Here is a 21,978-nt window from a genome sequence, read left to right on the forward strand (position 1 = left end):
TACATAGGCTTGACGTACTCCTTTCCCAGTTTGGAATCAGTCTGTTGTTCCATGTCCTTTTCTAACTGTTGCTTCTTGACGTGCATACAGATTTCTCAGGAGTCAGGTAAGGTGGTCTGGTATTCCCATCTCTTGAAGAATTTTCCACAGTTTGCTGTGATCCACACAGTCAAAGGCTTAATGTAGTCAATGAAGCAGAAGAAGATATTTTTCTGGAATTCTCTTACTTTTTCTATGATACAGTGGATGTTGGCAATTTGATCTCTGTTTCCTCTGCTTCTGGGCTTCTCTGGTAGCTCAGATGGTAAAGAATCCTCCTGCAATGCAGGAGACTGAGGTACAATCCCTGGGTCAGGAAGATCACCTGGAGAAGGGAATGGCCATCCACTCCAGTATTCTTGCCTCGAGAATTCCATGGACAGAGGTCCCTGTCGGGCTACAGTCCACGGGGTCACAAAGAGTCAGACATGACTGAGTGACTTTCACTTTCCTCTGCCTTTTCTACATCCAGCTTGAACATCTGAAAGTTCTCGGTTCACATACTGTTGAAGCCTTGCTTGAAGAATATTGAGCATTACTTTACTAGCGTGTGAGATGAGTGCAGTTGTTCTGTAGTTTGAGCATTCTTTGGCATTGCCTTTCTTTGGGATTGGAATGAAAACTGACGTTTTCCAGTCCTGGGGCCAATGCTGAGTTTTCCAAATTTGCTGGCATATTGGATGCAGCAATTTCACAGCATCATCTTTTAGGATTTGAAATAGCTCAGCTGGAATTCCATCACCTCCACTAGCTTTGTTCAAAGTGGTGCTTCCTAAGGCCCACTTGACTTTGCATTCCAGGGTGTCTGACTCTAGGTAAGAGATCACACCATTGTGGTTATCTGGGTCATGAGGATCATTTTTGTATAGTTCTTCTGTGTATTCTTGCCATCACTTCTTAGTATCTTCTGCTTCTGTTAGGTCCATACCATTTCTGTCTTTTATTGAGCCCATCTTTGCATGAAATGTTCCCCTGGTATCTAATTTTCTTGAAGAGATCTATAGTCTTTCCCATTCTGTTATTTTCCTCTATTTTTTTCTTTGCATTGATCACTGAGGAAGGCTTTCTTATCTCTCCTTGCTATTCTTTGGAACTCTGCATTCAGATGGGTATATCTTTCCTTTTCTCCTTTGCCTTTAGCTTCTCTTCTTTTCACAGCTATTTGTAAGGCCTCGTCAGACAACCATTTTGCCTTTTTGCATTTCTTTTTCTTGGGGATGGTCTTGATCACTAACTCCTGTACAATGTCACGAGCCTCCATCCTTAGTTCTTCAGACACTCTGTCTATCAGATCTAATCCCTTAAATCTATTTCTCACTTCCACTGTATCATCGTAAGGGATTTGATTTAAGTCATACCTGAATGATCTAATGGTTTTCCCGGCTTTCTTCAATTAAGTGTGAATTTGGCAATAAGGTATTCATGATCTGAGCCACAGTCAGCTCCTGGTCTAGTTCACTGATTACTAAAATGTCGATGTTCACTCTTGCCATCTCCTGTTTGACCACTTGCAGTTTACCTTGACTCATGGACCTAACATTCCAGGTTCCTATGTAGTGTTTTCTTTACAGCATCAGACTTTACTTCCACCACCAGCCACAACCACAGGTGGGTGTTGTTTTTGCTTTGGCTCAGCCTCTTCATTCTTTCTGCAGCTGTTTCTCCACTCTTCTCCTGTAGCATATTGGGCACCTACTGACCTGGGGAGTTCATCTCTCAGTGCCATATCTTTTTGCCTTTTGATACTGTTCATTGACTAGATGGACCTTTGTCAGCAAAGTGATGTTTCTTCTATTTAATATGCTGTCTATGTTGGTCATAGCTTTTCTTCCAAGGAGCAAGCATCTTTTAATTTCATGGCTGCAGTCACCATCTGCAGTGATTTTGGAGCCCAAGAAATTAAGTCTGTCACTGTTTTGATTGTTTTCCCATCTATTTGCCATAAAGTGATGGGACCAGATGCTGTGATCTTTGTTTTTTGATTGTTGAGTTTTAAGCTGGCTTTTTCACTCTATTCTTCCACCTTCATCAAGAGGCTGTCTTCACTTTGGATTTCTTTCATACGTTTTTCTTTTCTGATTGCTATGGCCAGGACTTTCAATACTGTGTTGAATTAAAGTGGCAGGAAAGTGCATTCTTGTTATGTTCCTGATCTTAGAGAAAACGCTTTCAGCTTTTTACCATTGAGTCTGATGTAAGCCACGGGCTTGTCATTCATGGCCTTTCTTATGTTTAGGTATGTTCCCTCTGTATTCACTTTGTTGAAAGTTTTTAATTATAAATGCATGGTGGATTTTGTCAGGAGCTTTTTCTGAATCTGTTTAGACGATCATATTTTTTTTTAAAATTTTCAATTTGTTAATGTGATGTATCACATTAATTTTACAGATGTTGAATCATTCTTGCATCCTGGGATAAATTCTGCTTTTCATGGTATATGATGCTTTTAATGTACTGTATTGTTGAATTGGTTTGTTAATATTTTGTTGTGGATTTTTGCATCTAGTTCATCAGTGATACTGGCCTGTGATTTTCTTTTTTTGTGATGTCTTTGGTGTTGCTATCAGGTGATGCTGCCCTCTTAGGATGGGCAGAATCAGAAGTGTTCCTTCCTCTGCAATTTTTTGGCATGGTTTGAGAAAGGTTTGTGTTAACTCTTCTACAAATGTTTGGCGGAATTCACCTGTGAAGCCACCTGGTCCTGGACTTTTGTTTGCTGGAATTTTTTTTTTTATTACTGACTGTGTTTCATTACTGGTAGTTGGTCTGTTCATATTTTCTATTTCTTCCTGGTTCAGTCTTGGGAGATTGTACATTTCTAGGAGTTTGTCCATTTCGTCTAGGTTGTCCATTTTATCAGTATTTGGATACAGTTGTTTGTAGTGATCTCATATGACCTTTGTATTTCTGTAGTGTTGATTGTAACTTCTCATTTTTCACTTCTAATTTTATTTATTTGAGCCCACCCTCTTTTTTTCTTGATGAATCTGCACATACTTATGTCTTAAAGGGAGTGATTTGTATTCAGGAATGGGATCACTCTGCTCACCTAACTATTTGCTTGACTATAGCTTCTGAAGTATAAATTATGCAAGTAGAGTAAAATATAAGATTTTAGTACACAATAAATGGATGCTTCTGAGTAGTACGTATGTAAAATCAGTTCTTTAAGTCCATAATTCAGATGTACACATTCACATATATACACGCACATGTGCTCATAACATGAAGTCAGTTACAATCACGCTTAGGTTTTAGGTTCAAAAGTTTAGGTAGATAGCTGTCAAACTATGTATGTGTATATATATAAATATGTGTATACATTAAAAAACTTTTTAAACTTCCTTTCAGACTGACTGGATGGGTGCTGCTGAAACTGTTCAACAGCTTCTTTTGGAATATTCAGATTCATAAGGGTCAACTTGAGATGGTTAAAGCTGCGACTGAGGCAAGAATTATGGGAATCTATCATTCTTTTCTCTCCACATTTTGCAGAGTGATTTTGGAATTTTGGGGGAATGTTTTTTTGTATACTCTTGTGCAGTCCCACACATTTGCAAGTTTCCCCCATGTGAGACAACTACAGTAGCTTTGTATCTGGGGGGACAACTGGTGTAAAGAAGGACCTGTCAGCAACATGCAGGATTCCTTCTGTAAGTTACCTTGCAATAATTCTGAAAATCAGATAGAACAATCCTTATTTTATGAATGAGGAAATAAAGGCACATATAGATTAAGAAACTGTCCCAAGTTATGGCCAATAAGTCATTTCTCTAGAATTTCAAACCAAACCAACCTTGTGTCCAAAACCTACATTCTTTTTATATAATTAGGGCTTCCTCTCAGAAGATATATGATGGAGTCACCTTGAATTCTTGATTGCTCTCTTTCTTCCCTGATTATTTTTCATTGTTGCAGTTGTTTTTAGCTAGATAATATATAATTGAAATATTAATTGCCATTCTTATTTACTGAAAAATGTTTTTACAGAATGAGTCACTAATTAGCTAGTGTTTGAATTTGTAATTCAATTTTCCATTTTAATTTTAAATTTGGCATCTTTCCTTTTGCTAGATGAATTTGCCGCTTATATTTCTGCCAGTTCATAGATCACACATTGACTATCTCCTGCTCACTTTCATTCTCTTCTGCCATAACATCAAAGCGCCGTACATTGCTTCAGGCAATAATCTCAACATCCCCATCTTCAGGTAAGATCACCTTATTTTGAAAGTTAAGGTATGAAGATTATGTTTTGAATTTTTATTTTTCTATTACAACTTTAGATACATTTTATTGTAATGAGGACATTAGGATTTTAAGCTTTATTTTAAAAGAATGCATGTTGTGGGAAATTTGAAAAGTACAAAAAAGACTGAGCAACTAACACTTAGATCAATTCTGACTGTATTAGTTCAGACAAAAGATGATGAAGGCTTAAAGGTATAATAGTTCTCTCAGAGAAGCGGTCATAGATTTGAGAAGTGTTTAGTCTCAAACTTCGGAGCACAAAGCATCGCTCAGGTCAGCTGTGTGAGGAATAGAGAGCGAGAGGAGGATGAGTGTGAGAGTGACCCGAGGGGAGCAGGCTGGCGGGTCATGCAGGCAGGGCCTCACAAGGGGGCGGTCACTGCTTTGCATGCCAGGGAGTCTGATCCTCAGCCTCACAGTCCAAGGAGTTCCTTCGTAATTCCCTCGGTTCAGAGTTCTGTAGCTAATCTGACTCACATGAGTGAAGAGAAGCCATTCATACGTGCAGTCAGCCGATGCTTGCCCACATGTTCTCCAGGCAAGGGTGAATAAGACACATAGTCCTTGCTTTCAAATAGTTCATATAAAACAGTGGGGAATATAGACAAACAGCTAACTCTAATCCACTGTGATATGATGCTACAGACTTTTCCAAGTATCATGCTTTTCCAAGGATCAGAATATCTATGCTTTTCCTCATGGATACCTCTTCCTAGCATCAAGGAACCTGGAAAGTTGAATTAGAAAGTCATCAAAAAATATGTCTTTTTTGAAAGGGAGCTTCCCTGATAACTAGTTGGTAAAGAATCCTCTTGCAATGCAGGAGACCCCAGTTCAATTCCTGGGTTGGGAAAATCTGCTGGAGAAAGGATAGACTACCTACTCCAGTATTCTTGGGCTTCCCTTGTGGCTCAGCTGGTCAAGAATCCGCCTGCAATGCGGGAGACCTGGGTTCAATCCCTGGGTTGGGAAGATCCTCTGGAGAAAGGAAAGGCTACCTACTCCATTATTCTGGGCTAAAGAATTCCATGGACTGTATAGCCCATGGGTTACAAAGAGTTGGACATGATTGAGCGACTTTCACTTTCACTTTTTCCAAAAAGTGTTTAGGCATAGACTGAGCATGAAGAGGGCTATTTCATCTGGGCTCTAGAGAGCCTTGCCCATAATAGTTTGCGTCTTCTATAATCAGAACAATTTATGTCCTCATTCCCTCTATGTTGGATTGGTTCTCAAGGTGGCTCTCTGGGAATTGCCTAATAAACACTGGTAATTTCTTCCCTTTTCGTGACCTCTGTGCCAGTTAGCTTATTATTCCTTCAGCTATGACAGACTCTAAATAATCTGACCTGTTTATTTGCAGTGTTCTTTTGTTGCATGTCAGTCTGTACAGTCACAAAGCACTTTTCAGGAGGGGTTATTTTTGTGGATGGTTCATCTCCTTAAGAATTTGTTCTGCAAAGTTTAACTTTCAGAGAGTTAAGTTAACTTTCAAAGACATTAAGTTCCAGGGATATCTTACTGTCCTCCTTATGCTGACTATCAGATCAGATCAGTCGCTCAGTCGTGTCCGACTCTTTGCGACCCCATGAGTCGCAGCACGCCAGGCCTCCTTGTTCATCACCAACTCCCAGAGTTCACTGAGACTCACGTCCATTGAGTCAGTGATGCCATCCAGCCATCTCATCCTCTGTCGTCCCCCTCTCCTCCTGCCCCCAATCCCTCCCAGCATCAGAGTCTTTTCCAATGAGTCAACTCTTCGCATGAGATGGCCAAAGTACTGGAGTTTCAGCTTTAGCATCATTCCTTCCAAAGAAATCCCAGGGCTGATCTCCTTCAGAATGGACTGCTGACTATAGAAGGTGCCAAAACTGTGTATTAATATTTACATTAATATCACACTATTTGAACAGAGGAGGAGGCTCTGAGCTTGGAAAGGTTGACAAGTATTGGAAAAATTCTGCCTCCTATCAAAATAATTCATCAGTTTTGTAGGCAGAGACATGGGGTTATAAGAATTGTTTGTTCTATGTGTGCGTAAATGAAGCAAATTTTTATTTCATGCTTTGGGAGGATGGTTATGCTTGGTTCCAGTTTGATAAACTTATCCTTATCTCACTGGGATACTCTCTAAGAAATAACTTATTTGAGAAAATTTCCCCAAAGGAGCTTTTTTAATATCACATTCATCTTGAAGTGAATGTGCCATAGGAAAATTTGGGGATGTCTAAAGATCAGTGTCTTGAGACCCTGGACAGGGTTTTAAAATTGAGCAGTATTTTATAATCCTCTTAAAATCTGTACCAGCACCTTTGCAGGGTAATGTATCATGGAAACTCCTTTTGGCATATAACAGATGTAACAGAGCTTCATTATACACAGCGACATTCTGAAAGCTAATGCATAATGTAAATGACAGAAATGTGTCAACTATATGGGTAATGTCCAGATTTTCATAATCAGCAGCTCAAACAACACCTGTGGCTTATATCCACACTGGAACTTGAGTCTTCTTTTTACATTTTTTTTTAAATTAATGCATTCTTAAATTTATAGTACTTTGATCCATAAGCTTGGAGGCTTTTTCATACGACGGAGGCTAGATGAGACGCCAGATGGACGGAAAGATATTCTCTATAGAGCTTTACTCCATGGGGTATGTGTAATCTCTAATTATCCTTAAAGTTGTTATGGTAGTGATTATAGCAGAAGAAAGAGAGACTTGATTGAGATTTTTAAAAAACAGTTGTCTGAGTAATTATTTCAATGATTATTGCTTGGGTATGAGTTTGCTGATTACTTTTTGTTATCATCAAAATATAACATTGGAGATGCTCTTTTGCTATTATTTGTGTAAAATATTTTGTCTGTAGTGAATTTTAAGGGTTTTTTGTTTTTAAGATTTGACTTTGCTGAGCTTATTCTGAGTTCATGAGTTCATGTTTTCCTTTCTTCTTATATGCCAGCATATAGTTGAACTACTTCGACAGCAGCAGTTCTTGGAGATTTTTCTGGAAGGCACACGCTCAAGAAGTGGAAAAATCTCCTGTGCTCGGGCAGGACTTCTGTCAGTTGTGGTAGATACGCTGTCCACCAATACGATCCCGGACATCTTGATAATACCTGTTGGGATCTCTTACGATCGCATTATTGAGGGTCATTACAATGGCGAACAACTGGTAAGAAGACCACCTGCACAAAAGTCATCTTTGCTTTTTTAGCCTTTTGCTTTTAGACAAGTGCTTTTAGAATTAGTTGAGAATATTCTTGGTACTGTCTAATTTTATTAGACATGGTAGGCTGGGCTTTCATCTCCTATCGCAGCCTGGTTGGTAGTGCTAATGTGTCTTCCTGCATTTGGAGGAATTGCCATTAGATTAATCAACACCAGCCTTAGTCATAGAGTTGGGAAATGAAAGAATACTTGATACTGAGTTACCATCTTTGCCCTGGGAAGGGTATATGTGGCTTGGTGTAGTCAGAGCTTGTTGCTTATGTGTAGAGTTTTAAGTTAAACCTGAAGAATTGGTGGGATCATGTTGGCAAAGCAGCTACAAGTTAATTTAAAAAGTGGCAGTGATTTTTTTGTTGAACTTTCTGTTGAACAGTTATGAAAGAATGCATCCATCATATGAGTGTAGCTTGAATTAGCACAAAGTGAACACACCCACATAATCGCACTGAGGTCGAGGACTCTAGAAATCCTCCTTATCCCTTCTCTCATTGCTGTCCCTTCATGGGTAGCCGGTTATCTTTACTTCTTACGGAATAGATTGACTTGCCTGTTTTTGATCATTATATAAATGGAATTATGTAGTGTGTGGACTTTTTGTCTCTGGTTGCCTTTGCTCAAGCAACAACTTATTACAGATAGTTAGAATTTGTTCATTGTCATAGCTGTGTAATATTGCAGTGTATGAATATACAATTTGTCTATTCTACTGTTGAAAAAAAGGTTTGGTTTCCTGGTTTTGGCTGTGATCATTCTTAAACCTTTCTCTTGATGACCATATGTATGCATTTTGTTGAGTATGTACCTAGCAGTGGAATTGATAGATCATAAAGCATAGGTACATTCAGTTTTGTAGTTGCTGCCAGTTTTCCAGAATGGTTTTACCAACTTACTGTTCCCCCCAGCAGTTTGCAAGTTCCAGAGGGGTTTAGTTTTGTTCTTATTTAGTGTGAAAGTCCTGGTCATGGTACTTAGGTCAAGCTTATTGCTCAAAACATACTAAAAACTCAAGGACTCCTAATAAAAAATAAAGTGATAGACCTGGATAATTATTTGTATCTCTCTTGTGAGACCCCCTCCTTGTGTTGCCTGTGCGCATCCTGAACATATGCTCCCGCACCCTGATGGGGTCTCATGATGTCATATTTGAGTCCTGTGTCCATTCTACAGCTGTCATTGTGCCTTATGCATGTTAAATATTCAGGAAACACTCACTGAATGCACTCTGGGGCTGAATTTGGTGTTTGGTTGCTTAATGTTATGAATTTGGACCATCAGGATCATCAGATCACAATAAGGTGGTCTCTTTGATTTTATCTGAGAATGTAGAACAGATTTTCAGGCCATTATGTCATCTTTATCCTTCAGTAGTTTGCAATTGTATTTTTGTGAATGATGTAAACAATGCATTAAAAGAAGTTGTGTTAAATGTTTCCTTTTTCATTGGCCAAATTACCTTCGCAATAATATCATTACATCTTTTAGCATCTTTGAATGCTCAACATTTTCTGACAGGTCTCAGCAAATGGATAGGTATTTTCCTCCTTCGTTCATTATTTTTCCAGATAAACCTTCAGTTTCCATAAAAAAATTCGTAAACTTTATCTTTGGATAATAATATTTGCATATTTGTTAGCTTTGTTGCTTACCATACTGTTCTTTCAAAATTGCAAACTAGGGAAAACCCAAGAAGAATGAGAGCCTCTGGAGCATAGCAAGAGGCGTTATCAGAATGTTACGAAAAAACTACGGATGTGTCAGAGTGGATTTTGCACAACCATTTTCCTTAAAGGTGAGTGTCTATTGAGCTGAAGCTGTGTGGAAGCATCAGTCTAGCTCAGTGTCAGAAAATCTGGGCTCCAGACCAGCCTCTGATGCCTCTTCTCCATGTGAGTTAGGGCCTCAGTTTCTTCTCTTGTAGAACAAGAGTCAGACAAGAGTAGTATTAACTGAATTTTCCCACCAAAATATGCCTGTTGACAAAGGAGACTAAATGTCTGTCTTTGGGAAACACCAGTTTCATAATTTTTTGCTATCTTTTATAATTCATGAGAATTTTGCATATTGCTTTACATATATCAATATTTTATATGTTATGTCTTAAAATTGCCTTCAGGAGACATTTTTAAAAACATGTCTCGCAGCTGGGTAACACTGATGGTCCAGGGTGATGCTCTGTTCTACTGGATGGAGTCTGATACCCACATGTTCAGAGGAAGAGTACCATCCTCATGAGAAGCCTGGGGCTGCTGGGTCTCGGAGGTCCTGCAGCTTTAAATTCTTCAGATTTTCAAATTGGGAAAGGAGAAAGGAGGATGGGGAGTTGGGAACCCCAAGATAAGGCACAGAGGTCCTGCCTCTCCTTCTGTTCCACTTGGTTTTATTTTAAGGAAGTCTAACTGCTATGCTATATGCTTTCTGGTTAAGGACCTTGTCATTTCTTACCACTTTTTTTTTTTTTTAATGCTGCAGAGCTTCTCGTGTTTTTGCTTTTGAATTGAGATTTTTTGAATATAATATGACCTTCGGGTTGTCAGATTTCCTTTAAAAGGGTATAGTTGGTCAATTATCACTGTTAATAATATTGGGAATGCCAACTAATTTCATGAAGACGTGAGAAAAGTTAAATTTTGCACTTAATTTTTAAATGATTTTTCTTAAGCGTCATCCTGTCTTTGGAGCTTCAGTTCTTTGATTTCATGCTTAACAACATTCTATGAGTCATTCTGCACTTCTGAAGATAGTTTAGGCTAATAGAAAGTATTTCTCATGTTATAGATCAATAGTATGGCTCATTTTATTAACAACTCACTTTTAACTTTTTGAAGATGAAATTATATTTTATATATGTTTATGGAAGTGAGACAGTGGGAATAAATGATTGTGTTTTATTTTTCCAGGAATATTTAGAAAGCCAAAGTCAGAAACCTGTTTCTGCTCCACTTTCTTTGGAGCAAGCATTGTTGCCAGCTATACTTCCCTCAAGGTAAGATTTATCACCAGATGGTCAATACCAAAATCAGATTGATTATATTCTTTGCAGCTAAAGATGGAGAAGCTCTATACAGTCAGCACAAACAAGACTGGGAACTGACTGTGCCTCAGATCATGAATTCCTTATTGCCAAATTCAGACTTAACGAAAGTAGGGAAAACCACTAGACCATTCAGGTATGACCTAAATCAAAATTCTTACGATGATAAAGTGCAAGTGAGAAATAGATTCAAGGGATTAGATCTGAAAGAGTGCCTGATAAACTATGGACGGAGGTTCTTGACATTGTAGAGGAGACAGGGATTAAGACCATCCCCAAGAAAAAGAAGTGCAAAAAAGCAAGATGGCTGTCTGAGGAGGCCTTACAAATAGCTGTGCAAAGAAGAGAAGTGAAAAGGAAAGATATATCCATTTGAATGCAGAGTTCCAAAGAATAGTAAGGAGAGGTAAGAAAGCCTTCCTCAGTGATCAATGCAAAGAAATAGAGGAAAACAATAGAATGGGAAAAACTAGAGATCTCTTCAAGAATATTAGAGATACCAAGGGAACATTTCATGCAAAGATGGACACAATAACGGACAGAAATGGTATGGACCTGACAGAAGCAGAAGATGTTAAGAAGAGGTGGCAAGAATACACAGAAGAACTGTACAAAAAAGATCTTCATGACCCAGATAATCATGATGGTGTGATCACTGACCTAGAGCCAGATATTCTGGAATGTGATATCAAGTGGGCCTTATGAAGTATCACTATGAACAAAGCTAGTGGAGGTGATGGAATTCCAGTTGAGCTATTTCAAATCCTCAAAGATGATGCTGTGAAAGTGATGCACTCAATATGCCAGCAAATTTGGAAAACTCAGCAGTGGCCACAGGACTGGAAAAGGTCAGTTTTCATTCCAATCCCAAAGAAAGGCAATGCCAAAGAATGCTCAAAGTGCCGCACAATTGCACTCATCTCACACGCTAGTAAAGTAATGCTCAAAATTCTCCAAGCCAGGCTTCAACAGTACATGAACTGTGAAGTTCCAGACGTTCAAGCTGGATTTAGAAAAGGCAGAGGAACCAGAGATCAAATTGCCAACATCCGCTGGATCATGGAAAAAGCAAGAGAGTTCCAGAAAAACATCTATTTCTGCTTTATTGATTATGCCAAAGCCTTTGACTGTGTGGATCACCCCAAACTGTGGAAAATTCTGAAAGAGATGGGAATATCAGACCACCTGACATGCCTCTTGAGAAATCTGTATGCAGGTCAGGAAGCAACAGTTAGAACTGGACATGGAACAACAGACTGGTTCCAAATAGGGAGAGGAGTACATTAAGGCTGTATATTGTCACCCTGCTTATTTATCTTATATACAGAGTACATCATGAGAAACACTGGGCTGGATGAAGCGCAAGCTGGAATCAAGATTGCCGTGAGAAATATCAATAAGCTCAAATATGCAGATGACACCACCCTTATGGCAGAAAGTGAAGAAGAACTAAAGAGCCTCTTGATGAAAGTGAAAGAAGAGAGTGAAAAAGCTGGCTTAAACTCAACATTCAGAAAACTCAGATCATGGCATTTGGTCCCATCACTTCATGGCAGATAGATGGGGAAACAGTGGAAACAGTGGCAGATTTTATTTTTGGGGGCTCCAAAATCGCTGCAGATGGTGATTGTAGCCATGAAATTATAAGATGCTTACTCCTTGGAAGAAAAGTTATGACCAACCTAGACAGCATATTAAAAAGCAGAAACATTACTTTACCAACAAAGGTCCGTCTAATCAAAGCTATGGTTTTTCCAGTAGTCATGTATAGATGTGAGAGTTGGACTATAAAGAAAGCTGAGCACTGAAGAATTGATGCTTTTGAACTGTGGTGTTGGAGAAGACTCTTGAGAGTCCCTTGGACTGCAAGGAGATCCAACCAGTCCATTCTAAAGGAGATCAGTTATTGGAAAGACTGATGTTGAAGCTGAGACTCCATTGCTTTGGCCACCTGATGCGAAGAACTGACTCATTTGAAAAGACCCCGATGCTGGGAAAGATTGAAGGTGGGAGGAGAAGGGGATGACAGAGGATAAGATGGTTGGATGGCATCACTGACTCAATGGACATGAGTTTGAGTAAACTCCGTGAGTTGGTGATGAACAGGGAGGCCTGGCGCACTGCAGTCCATGGGGTCGCAAAGAATCAGACGTGACTTAGCAACTGAATTGAACTGAACTGAAGATTTATGGAACTTCTTTATACTGAATATCTGTTATGTTCTATATCGGACTTCCCAGGTGGTGCCAGTAGTAAAGAGACTGCCTGCCGATGCAGGAGACATAAGAGATACTGGTTTGATCCCTGGGTCAGGAAGATCCCCTGGAAAAGGGCACAGCAACCCACTCCTGTATTCTTGCCTGGAGAATCCCATGGACAGAGGAGGCTACAAAGTCCATAGGGTTGCAAAGAGGTCAGACATGACTGAAATGACTCAGCACACACAGATTTCTTATATTGCATGGAAAAAATTGGTTAACTTTGTTAAGGACGTTTATATTCTTGTTTTTACTTCCTCACTTGAGTAATTTTTCTCTTGGTCTAGTAAAGGATCTTGAAATAATGTTTTTGTGTATTAGTTTGAAGGTTTTTGATTATTTGGATCTTAAAATCCTTTTGATTTTGTGAATCATATATGAGTTCTTATTTGATTTCTGTTTTTGAATACTTGAAATGTTCTTTTTGGTAGTAATTTAGCTTATCCATATTGCACATTCATGTAACATGTAAAAGAGTTTCTTATGTGAATTTTCCAGAATTCAAATCAAATGGTCACTGAGAGAAATATTAAGCCTTTCTTTTTATATGTTCAAATATCGAATTTTTGAAACTGTTTTAAAATGGAGCATCTTGTTTTATGCATTCTTTCTGCCAGTGAGTTCTTAAAGTGATGTACCAACAGATTACTTAGTCATAAATAAATAACATGTGTTCAGGAGAGTGTCTTAAATATAATGAGGTATGTGTGTGTTAGTTACTCAGTTGTGTTCAACTCTTTGCGACCCCATGGACTGTAGCCTACCAGGCTCCTCTGTCCATGAAATTCTCCAGGCAAGAATACTGGTGTGGGTAGCCATTCCCTCTCCAGGGGATCTTCCTGACCCAGGGATTGAACCCACATCTCTTGCATTGCAGGCAGAATCTTCACCATCTGAGCCACCAGGGAAGCCTATAATGAAGTATATTTTGGAGTAAAACAACTCATAGAAATAATCTATTTGTGGTTTAAATTTAGAATATGTAGTAGTTTAAAGTATCTAATACATTTGTATCTCATGTCATTTGCTTTGTGAAAGATTGGGGTTATAGAAGTCTAATTAAAAAAAACACAAAAAACTTTTTAGACCCAGTGATGCTGCTGACGAAGGTACAGACATGTCCATTAATGAGTCCAGAAATGCAACAGATGAATCCCGCCGAAGACTGATTGCATATCTGGCTGAGCACATTCTCTTCAGTAAGTAGAATTCCACTCTTTCATTCCGTAATTCAGATTCAGTGTGATGCAGCGTGAACCATACAGGTTTTGGAATCTGCCAAAGTTAGATTCTACTTCTGGTTCTAGAACTAACATGCGGGGGGTACTAAGTAAGTTATTAGAAGGAAGATCATGCTGAGAGGATTTGAGATAACTGAATGAAACATCTCACACAGTGCCAGATAATTAGTAGGTGCTCATGAATTAGTCTCTTTGAACCCATTTGTGGCACAGCTTCTGGGTTTATGGTGCATGTCCCTTTCCCCTGTGACCTCGTGATCTTTTTATTTGGTAAATATTGTGTGTCTTTTGCATGTAAAGCTTTTTTCTGCCTGTGGGGACTACACATTGAGTATTGGCTCTGTACCTAAAGAGGTTCTGCTCTTCTCAGTGGGGTGGTTGTACACTAATAATGCAAGTGGGAGTGAATCAGAGTGGAGTGAGTTACATGCAGAATTAGCCATTCTTAAGTTGCAGATGGCAGCGTTGTATTACATTGTAGAGGCTGCTGTAAGGTCCGAAGCAGCAACAGCTTGGGACGTCTTCACCCTCCCCTGTGCCTCCTCCCCATCAGGTTGGGCCCTCCGCTCTTGCTGGGATGTCTTCACCCTCCCCTGTGCCTCCTCCCCATCAGGTTGGGCCCTTCGCTCTTGCTGTCAGTGTGGAGCATCCTCACCTCATCTTGCTCCTTTCTGTCTAGCCGCTGCTGCTACTGCTTTACGCTGGACCAAGATCCTCTTTTCTGAGGATGTCTGATGGAGTCTCTGCTTAAATCCTGGATGCCGAAAATAATACATCCTTAAATGTTGAAAAACTGGAAAGTAAAGATAAAACCCACTACCCAGATGACCAGATGGGTTGCTGACTAGTGTATAAAAATATTTTTTTTTTGCAGTTTTGTGCTGTTTTCCATTTATAAAACAAGTATTTTGAAAGCTTTTTAAATATACTTTTTAAAGGCCAAATATATGTGGTACTGGGAACTTTTTCGTTTCTTAAACACTGGAGGTAACATTAATTATGAATGAAGTATTCGTGAATTCATTATCATCTCAGAAAACCCATAAATGGTGTCTTTGTCTTAGATTATTCCATAGATGTTCTCATATTTGATATGTATGATTATAAATTTCTACCAATTTGGAATATTGAGTTTGGGACTATAGTCATTCTCAGATGTCTATCTGTACCCTTCCTTCCTACCTCTGACTTGCCTCTGGTCCAGGTTGAAAAGAGGAAGTTAAAATCGATTTCTGGGTTGAGGGTAGACCTATCTTAGACTGAATTCTATTATATGAGCAATGATCTCTAATGAGCTTCCACTGGTCCAGAGCAAATTGTGATTTCCCTTTGGTGAATCAGATATAAGAGATATGGTAGAGGTCTTTTATAGTTTTATATGCTCCTAATTATGATACTTTTTTTTTTCCAAGATTTAGGTACTTAAAAAAAAAGTTTCAGCTATATTAAAAAAGCAGAACTAAAAGATTTGTGTTTGCCTTCCAGCTGCTAGCAAGTCCTGTGCTATTATGTCCACGCACATCGTGGCCTGTCTGCTCCTCTACAGACACAGGCAGGTACGTCTGCAGCGTCGCTGGAGTTCAGCCGGAAGCAGGGAAATGCTGTGTCAGCTTTTCAGATGCTTGTCCACTGATAGATCTGGCCCCCTTTCAGCTAGTCCTGTGAGTGAAAATCACTCAGTCGTGTCCGACTCTTTGCGACCCCATGGACTGTAACCCTCCAGGCTTCTCTGTCCATGGAATTCTCCAGGCAAGAATACTGGAGTGGGTGGCCATTCCTTTCTCCAGGGGAATCTTCCCAACCCAGGGATCGAACCCAGGTCTCCTGCATTGGAAGCAGATTCTTTACCATCTGAGCCACCAGGGAAGCACAGTCCTGTGAGGTGAACAGTAAAATAATCTAAGGACTCTGCCCACAGGGGCTTACAACCCAATGGAGGAAGACATCTATCTGAAAAAAGCCTCAGAACTGTTTTATCTGACAGGAAGGCATTCTTTGAGGAATACAGTTAACGGAAATAAGGCATGTCTTTCGACACATAGAAAGTATTCTGATTGCTAATGGTTTCCAAGCTATTTGACTTGTATTTAGGACTTGCGCTCTGCTTTCCTACAACACACTTGTCTAAGCCCTGTGATGGGAAAGAGACCGCCTGTCTCTGTCACAGTCATGTTCTGAACACCAAACGCAGTACCATTATGTAAATACAGCTAAGAAATTTGAGAAATTCTTGCTAAGAAATAAGTAGTGCTTCTCTCCAGAAGGTGGCTTTTTTCCTTTGAGATCTTACATGCTACATCATGTTTTGTGGCTAGAGTATGCTCTGGACATGAAATATCTTGACATTCCTGGGGGACAGCTTTTTAACCAGTTTTCTAACTTTCTTTACACTGGTGTTCTGGCTTTTTTTTTTTTTTTCCTGACAGCAAACTTCAGGAAAGCCAAGGCAAGGGGAAAAAAAAAATCCATGGGGCAGTCTTTCCATCTTTTGAGAAGTGGGTTTTGTGTTCTCATGAGACCACTTCTGTCTGTTTTTATAGGGAATTGGCCTCTCCACATTGGTGGAAGACTTCTTTGTGATGAAGGAGGAAGTCCTGGCTCGTGATTTTGACTTGGGTTTCTCAGGAAATTCAGAAGATGTAGTCATGCATGCCATACAGCTCCTGGGAAATTGTATCACAATCACCCACACCAGCAAGAACGATGAGTTTTTTATTACTCCTAGCACAACTATCCCATCAGTCTTTGAACTCAACTTCTACAGCAATGGGGTGCTCCATGTCTTTATCATGGAAGCCATCATAGGTATGTCAGGCCCCGAAGTATTTTCATGGCAAATCAAGTGGCCAGAAGCACGTGATGGTGTCTACTTCAGTTTGGATGATAGTCCCTTGTTTCAGGGAATGTGTTGCTATAGTTTTAAAATAAAAGTGTCATCTGCTATTTCACTGATTATAGCTTATTTTTGTATCTGCTATTCAGTGAGTAGTAACTGAACTACTATATACATAGTATTACGTGATTTACCAAGTAGGAGAGGTCAGATGTCTTGCTGCCCAGGAGCTGGAAATCTAGGTGAGATGAGACATACTTGTAGCAGTGGAGTGAGCTGGGGGACAGGGGAGACGGAGAGCAGAGGGGATGGAAGGTTTGACAGGGTTGGAAGCACATGGAATCCGAAGAAGTAAATTCTGGAGGGATTTTCTTAAATTTCTCCAGTAAACGCAGATAATTATTTTGGATGTATCAGTGATCTTTTGTGGTAGTCCAGCCAGTCTGAGCCTCTCCGAGGTTTTTCTTGGAGATCTAAGGCTGCAGCTTCGTTGATGCTTTTACTTTCTCAGCCTGCAGCCTTTATGCAGTTCTGAAGAAGAGGGGCCCAGGAGGACCCGCGTCTCCCAGCTTGGTCAGCCAGGAGCAACTGGTGCGCAAGGCTGCCAGCCTGTGCTATCTGCTCTCCAATGAAGGCACCATCTCTCTAGTAAGTGAAGACTCTTTAGTGTGTCCTCTTCTGTTATTCTTGAGCATCTTAATGAAAACATAAAATGCTTTCCTTTTAGAGAAGTTTTGGTCTATTACTGAAGCTTTACATCCTCCTCCTGGGTCTCACTGACCACCAGACCACTGGGTTGTTACTGTCTTGGTTTGCTCTTGGGGTCACTGCTCCAGAGAACCCTTCCTGTGCTGTGATGGCTCCAAGGGCTCAGCGTTCTCCATCACTCAGATCCAGAGGCACAGAACCTCTTATCATGCATAAGCCACTGGGTTAAGGGTTTGCAAATGATTAACATGCCCACCCACGGATGAGAGAAACCTAGATGATGAGAGTCAGAAACAGTCTTAAAACTCATCTGCTCAGCCCCTCCTCCAAATGGGGAAACTAAGGCCCACCAGAACTAACGAGCATTTATGTTATATTTAAACACTTCTAGACATTTATACGGAGAAGGCAATGGCACCCCACTCCAGTACTCTTGCCTGGAAAATCCCGTGGATGGAGGAGCCTGGTAGGCTGTAGTCCATGGGGTCGCAAAGAGTCGGACATGACTGAGCGACTTCACTTTCACTTTTCACTTTCAGGCATTGGAGAAGGAAATGGCAACTCACTCCAGTGTTCTTGCCTGGAGAATCCCAGGGACGGGGAAGCCTGGTGGGCTGCCGTCTATGGGGTCGCACAGAGTCGGACACAACCGAAGCGACTTAGCAGCAGCAGCAGCAGACATTTATAATGAGGCATACATATTAAGCAGTAGAGAGATTTTTTTTTTCCCTCAAAGTCATCAATGAGTAAAATTCTTATTTTAATGTCTGTTGTTTTCCACTTATGGGAATGTGTCCTGCAACATTTCTGAGCACGGGTGTTGGGAGTACTGCCCTCCTCCACAGCATTGTCTGTATATGTTATATTTGTGTCCTGTTGTGGAATCTGTTTTGCATGAATCTGGGGGGCAGGATGGGAGAGAAAAGGGTAGATAAGGCTCTCAAGGTTGGTGTTGTCTTTCACTTGGGTTTTTTTTTAATTACTTGAATACATATTGCATTTCCTCATCCACCACCTTGTGCACAGCATTTACTGTAAGATAGATTTTGCAGGGAAATTGTCTTATAATGGGAAAAAATAGGTGTAGGGGCCGGACACATAGCCCTTCTGAGGCCGCACTCTCCTGGAGGGGTGGGGCTCGGGGGACTCAGCTCAGGAGCTCCATCTGCAGGTGGTGCCTCACTGGGCGCCCTGCCAGTCAGATAACAAGGTCTCTTCTCAGACTTTGTCCACAGTGTGAGCTTGTCAAGAGGGTGGCGTCGGAAATCTTAGTGCTTGACTAGTAGAGTGAGGCAGGGGATACCATGGAAGTATTTGGCAGCCACTTTGTGCGCTGTCTTCTGTCTCTAAAAAAAGAAGTGGGAGACCATGACATTTACACTGAAATGCCTTTTCTTTGCAGCCCTGCCAGACCTTTTACCAAACTTGCCATGAAACAGTGGGCAGGTTTATCCAGTATGGCATTCTTATAGTGGCGGAGGTAAGAAGACGAGTTTGCCTTTGTTTGCCTTTAGTTTCTTATTCTTTATTATCTTTTCTACCACCCGCTTTACCAATGATTCCATTTGGTGTGTGTGTGTGTGTGTATAGAGAGAGAGTCATGTCCAAGATGAGATGAGAAAAATAGGAATGGAGAGTAAATGTCTTTTGAAATGGTCTAACATTATTTTGGGTCCTTTTATGTAACTGGTGTTGCATAAAGCATATCTTGACTTGGTTCCATGGCATCCAGAAGCCTGTGTTCCAAGACCAGATCTTCTGCATATCTATGTGCTTGTAGCTTTCATGTGTACATTTTTCTTTTTTGAGATTGTGTTTTAATTTTGGCAGCTTTTGTATAAAGGGTGTGGCCTGGGAAAATAGATACCAGTTTAGCAGAGCTGATGGTACTTTAATTGACATGGCTGGTAGCTTTCACCCTCACTCTCTTTTCTTCTTTCCTCTCCTGCTGTCTCCCGAGTGATTTTAGGTTTGGAGAGGGTGGTGGGCTGATCTCATGACTGGCTGGACAGAACAGAGTAGGGGAGGGCATGAGAGAGGGCAACTTTGGGGTCCAGCCGGGCGGGTGTTTGTGTGCCTGTGCATATTTATTAACTATTGGTCATTTCCCTGGCATAGCAAGATGATCAGGAAGATATCAGTCCTGGTCTTGCCGAGCAGCAGTGGGACAAGAAGCTTCCGGAACCTTTGTCTTGGAGAAGTGATGAAGAAGATGAAGACAGCGATTTTGGTGAGGAGCAACGAGATTGCTACCTGAAGGTACTTGGGTGAAGAATCTGGGTGGACACCACAGTGCTGAGTTGAGGCTCATGTTGCCACAGATTGACAGGGTGCTTAAAAACTGGGCCTCTGGTGACGTACTCAGAGAGCTCACAAACTGGCCGTGGCACCTTCTGCCCAGTTAAGACAATGAAACTGAACTGAATTAATACCTGAAACGATTCAGTCTGGGGTATAGATAAATGGAAGAAGAGATGAGAGTCTCAGCTTTCAGGAAGATGAACGTCATAGATGATACCCTTCGTGACACTCTCACCAGAATGCACGGGTATAGACCGGTAGCCATCCCTGCACTCACCGCTGAAGAGGCAGAGGTTCTGTTCAGGCATCACCAAGGCAAGGCAGTGCTGTGCCAGGTGAGGGAGAGGAGTCGTTCACGTTCCGCTGCCGCTGGCCCAGTTGCTCTGCTTGAGTCGTGTTCCATCTTGCCATCGCTTCCAGAATTTCATGCATCAGGCTCTTTGCCTTTTTTTAAACAAATCCTATGAGAAAATTTGATTTTTAAAAGATTGATTGTCCCTGCTTTAGTAAAAGCGATTTTGTCTAATTTTAATTTTAGCAATTAGTAATAATGACCCTACTTCCCTGAATACCCTAAGTGGATTGCTTTCTTTGCAGTGGGTAATACACACACACACACACACACACACACACGCATGCGTGCATGCACAGGCACACACAGACATACATGTGCATACAGAGTCAGGAGAGTCCAAGTGACTTTGGGGGTTTTTTCCTTTTAGGTATTATTAGTTTCAAAATGGGGCAGTAATCTTGCCCCAGGGAGGCTTATGCACCCCATCACCACCACCACCTTTTCCTGCGGTGCTGGACTGGGCCAGAGGCCACGTGGGAGTGGCGGGCCATGAGGGCTGGGAGGGACTGAGATGACGTCAGGGGTCTTAGCACGTGGTCTTTTGTGCACTTGAGTGACTGCTGAGCCAGGCTTCAAAGCCCAGAGGGTCCAGCCTGGCGACCAGCCATTTTCGGTGATGACAGTATGTCATAATTATGTCATTCATGTACAACCGTTTTTCCTAGGCAGCTATTCAATGAACGTAAACCTCAAATACCACAAAAGTCACCGGTTACAATAAAGAACACATTTCAAAACCAGCAGTTGTCTCCAGGGGCGATTCTGAGCCCACGGAGCAGTAGGCTGCTTCTGTGTGGGACAGCGAGGGACCGCCTTCTTGAGCTGCTGGTGCTCCAAGGCGGTGCCTCTGTCCCCCCACAACTGGGTCTCCCACTCTCGCCTCCCAGGTGAGCCAGTCCAAGGAGCACCAGCAGTTCATCACCTTCCTGCAGAGGCTCCTCGGGCCTCTGCTGGAGGCGTACAGCTCTGCCGCCGTCTTCATTCACAACTTCGGCGGTCCTGTCCCCGAGCCTGAATACCTGCAGAAGCTGCACAAGTACCTGATCACGAGAACCGAGAGGAGGGTTGCCGTGTACGGTATGTGTGCCCCTCTCTTGGCTTCTTTTGAAAGCTATGTCGGTTTTGTTTACAGGAATCTGCTCATTGCAGATAGTTGGAAAAAAAGAATGCAGAATTTATCCTGACCTCTCACTCCATGGATCGCTCCTCTTTGGGTGTGTTGTATAAATTGAATTACACAGATTATATACTCACGTCTGGCAGTTTTCTCCTAACACTGTAAGCGAGATTCATACGTGCTGTTGCGTGTAGTTGTCTATTCTTGCTGTGTTGTAGTATTCCACTGTATAAATGTTTACCACATTTCACTGATTCGTATCCATCACTGATGGATATTTGGGTTTTGCAGCTCAGAGCTCCTCTGAATAGTGCTGCCGTGAACATGTTTGAGTGTGTCCTTGGGTGAACAAATGGACTTATTTATGTAGGCCTGTGTAGGAGAGTTGCCTGTTGGCAGGGTGTGGTGTGTTTGGCGTTAGTTAGGTGTGGTCCAACATTCCCGAGTGCTAAACCCGGGAACTCCCAGCAGCAGTGTGCGCCTCTGTGGCCTCCCCCCGGCTGACACCTGGTTCTGTCTTTTATGGAAAAGGTGTGATTGGGGTGGGAGTAGCATTCTCTACAGTTATGCTTTAGGACTGCAGCTACTTTGATTCAATAATTTTTAAAG

General features: G+C 41.2%; 1 protein-coding gene across 9 annotated transcripts in view; it reads left to right on the top strand.

Annotated features, from left to right (window-relative positions):
• Positions 1-21,978, top strand: part of GPAM (glycerol-3-phosphate acyltransferase, mitochondrial) — a 67,583-nt gene that overhangs the window by 40,438 nt on the left and 5,167 nt on the right. For all 9 annotated transcript variants that reach the window (XM_010859347.1, XM_010859346.1, XM_010859343.1 and 6 more), the window contains 13 exons: positions 3,391-3,487; positions 4,114-4,250; positions 6,847-6,946; positions 7,257-7,469; positions 9,201-9,314; positions 10,423-10,508; positions 13,901-14,013; positions 15,541-15,611; positions 16,596-16,860; positions 17,400-17,536; positions 18,999-19,076; positions 19,715-19,855; positions 21,140-21,329. In XM_010859347.1, the coding sequence (XP_010857649.1) occupies positions 3,391-3,487; positions 4,114-4,250; positions 6,847-6,946; positions 7,257-7,469; positions 9,201-9,314; positions 10,423-10,508; positions 13,901-14,013; positions 15,541-15,611; positions 16,596-16,860; positions 17,400-17,536; positions 18,999-19,076; positions 19,715-19,855; positions 21,140-21,329 (1,742 nt within the window). The remainder of the gene's footprint in view (positions 1-3,390; positions 3,488-4,113; positions 4,251-6,846; positions 6,947-7,256; positions 7,470-9,200; positions 9,315-10,422; positions 10,509-13,900; positions 14,014-15,540; positions 15,612-16,595; positions 16,861-17,399; positions 17,537-18,998; positions 19,077-19,714; positions 19,856-21,139; positions 21,330-21,978) is intronic.

This window comes from Bison bison, unplaced genomic scaffold, assembly GCF_000754665.1.
Source record: "Bison bison bison isolate TAMUID 2011002044 unplaced genomic scaffold, Bison_UMD1.0 scf7180017864456, whole genome shotgun sequence".
NCBI lineage: Eukaryota > Metazoa > Chordata > Mammalia > Artiodactyla > Bovidae > Bison > Bison bison.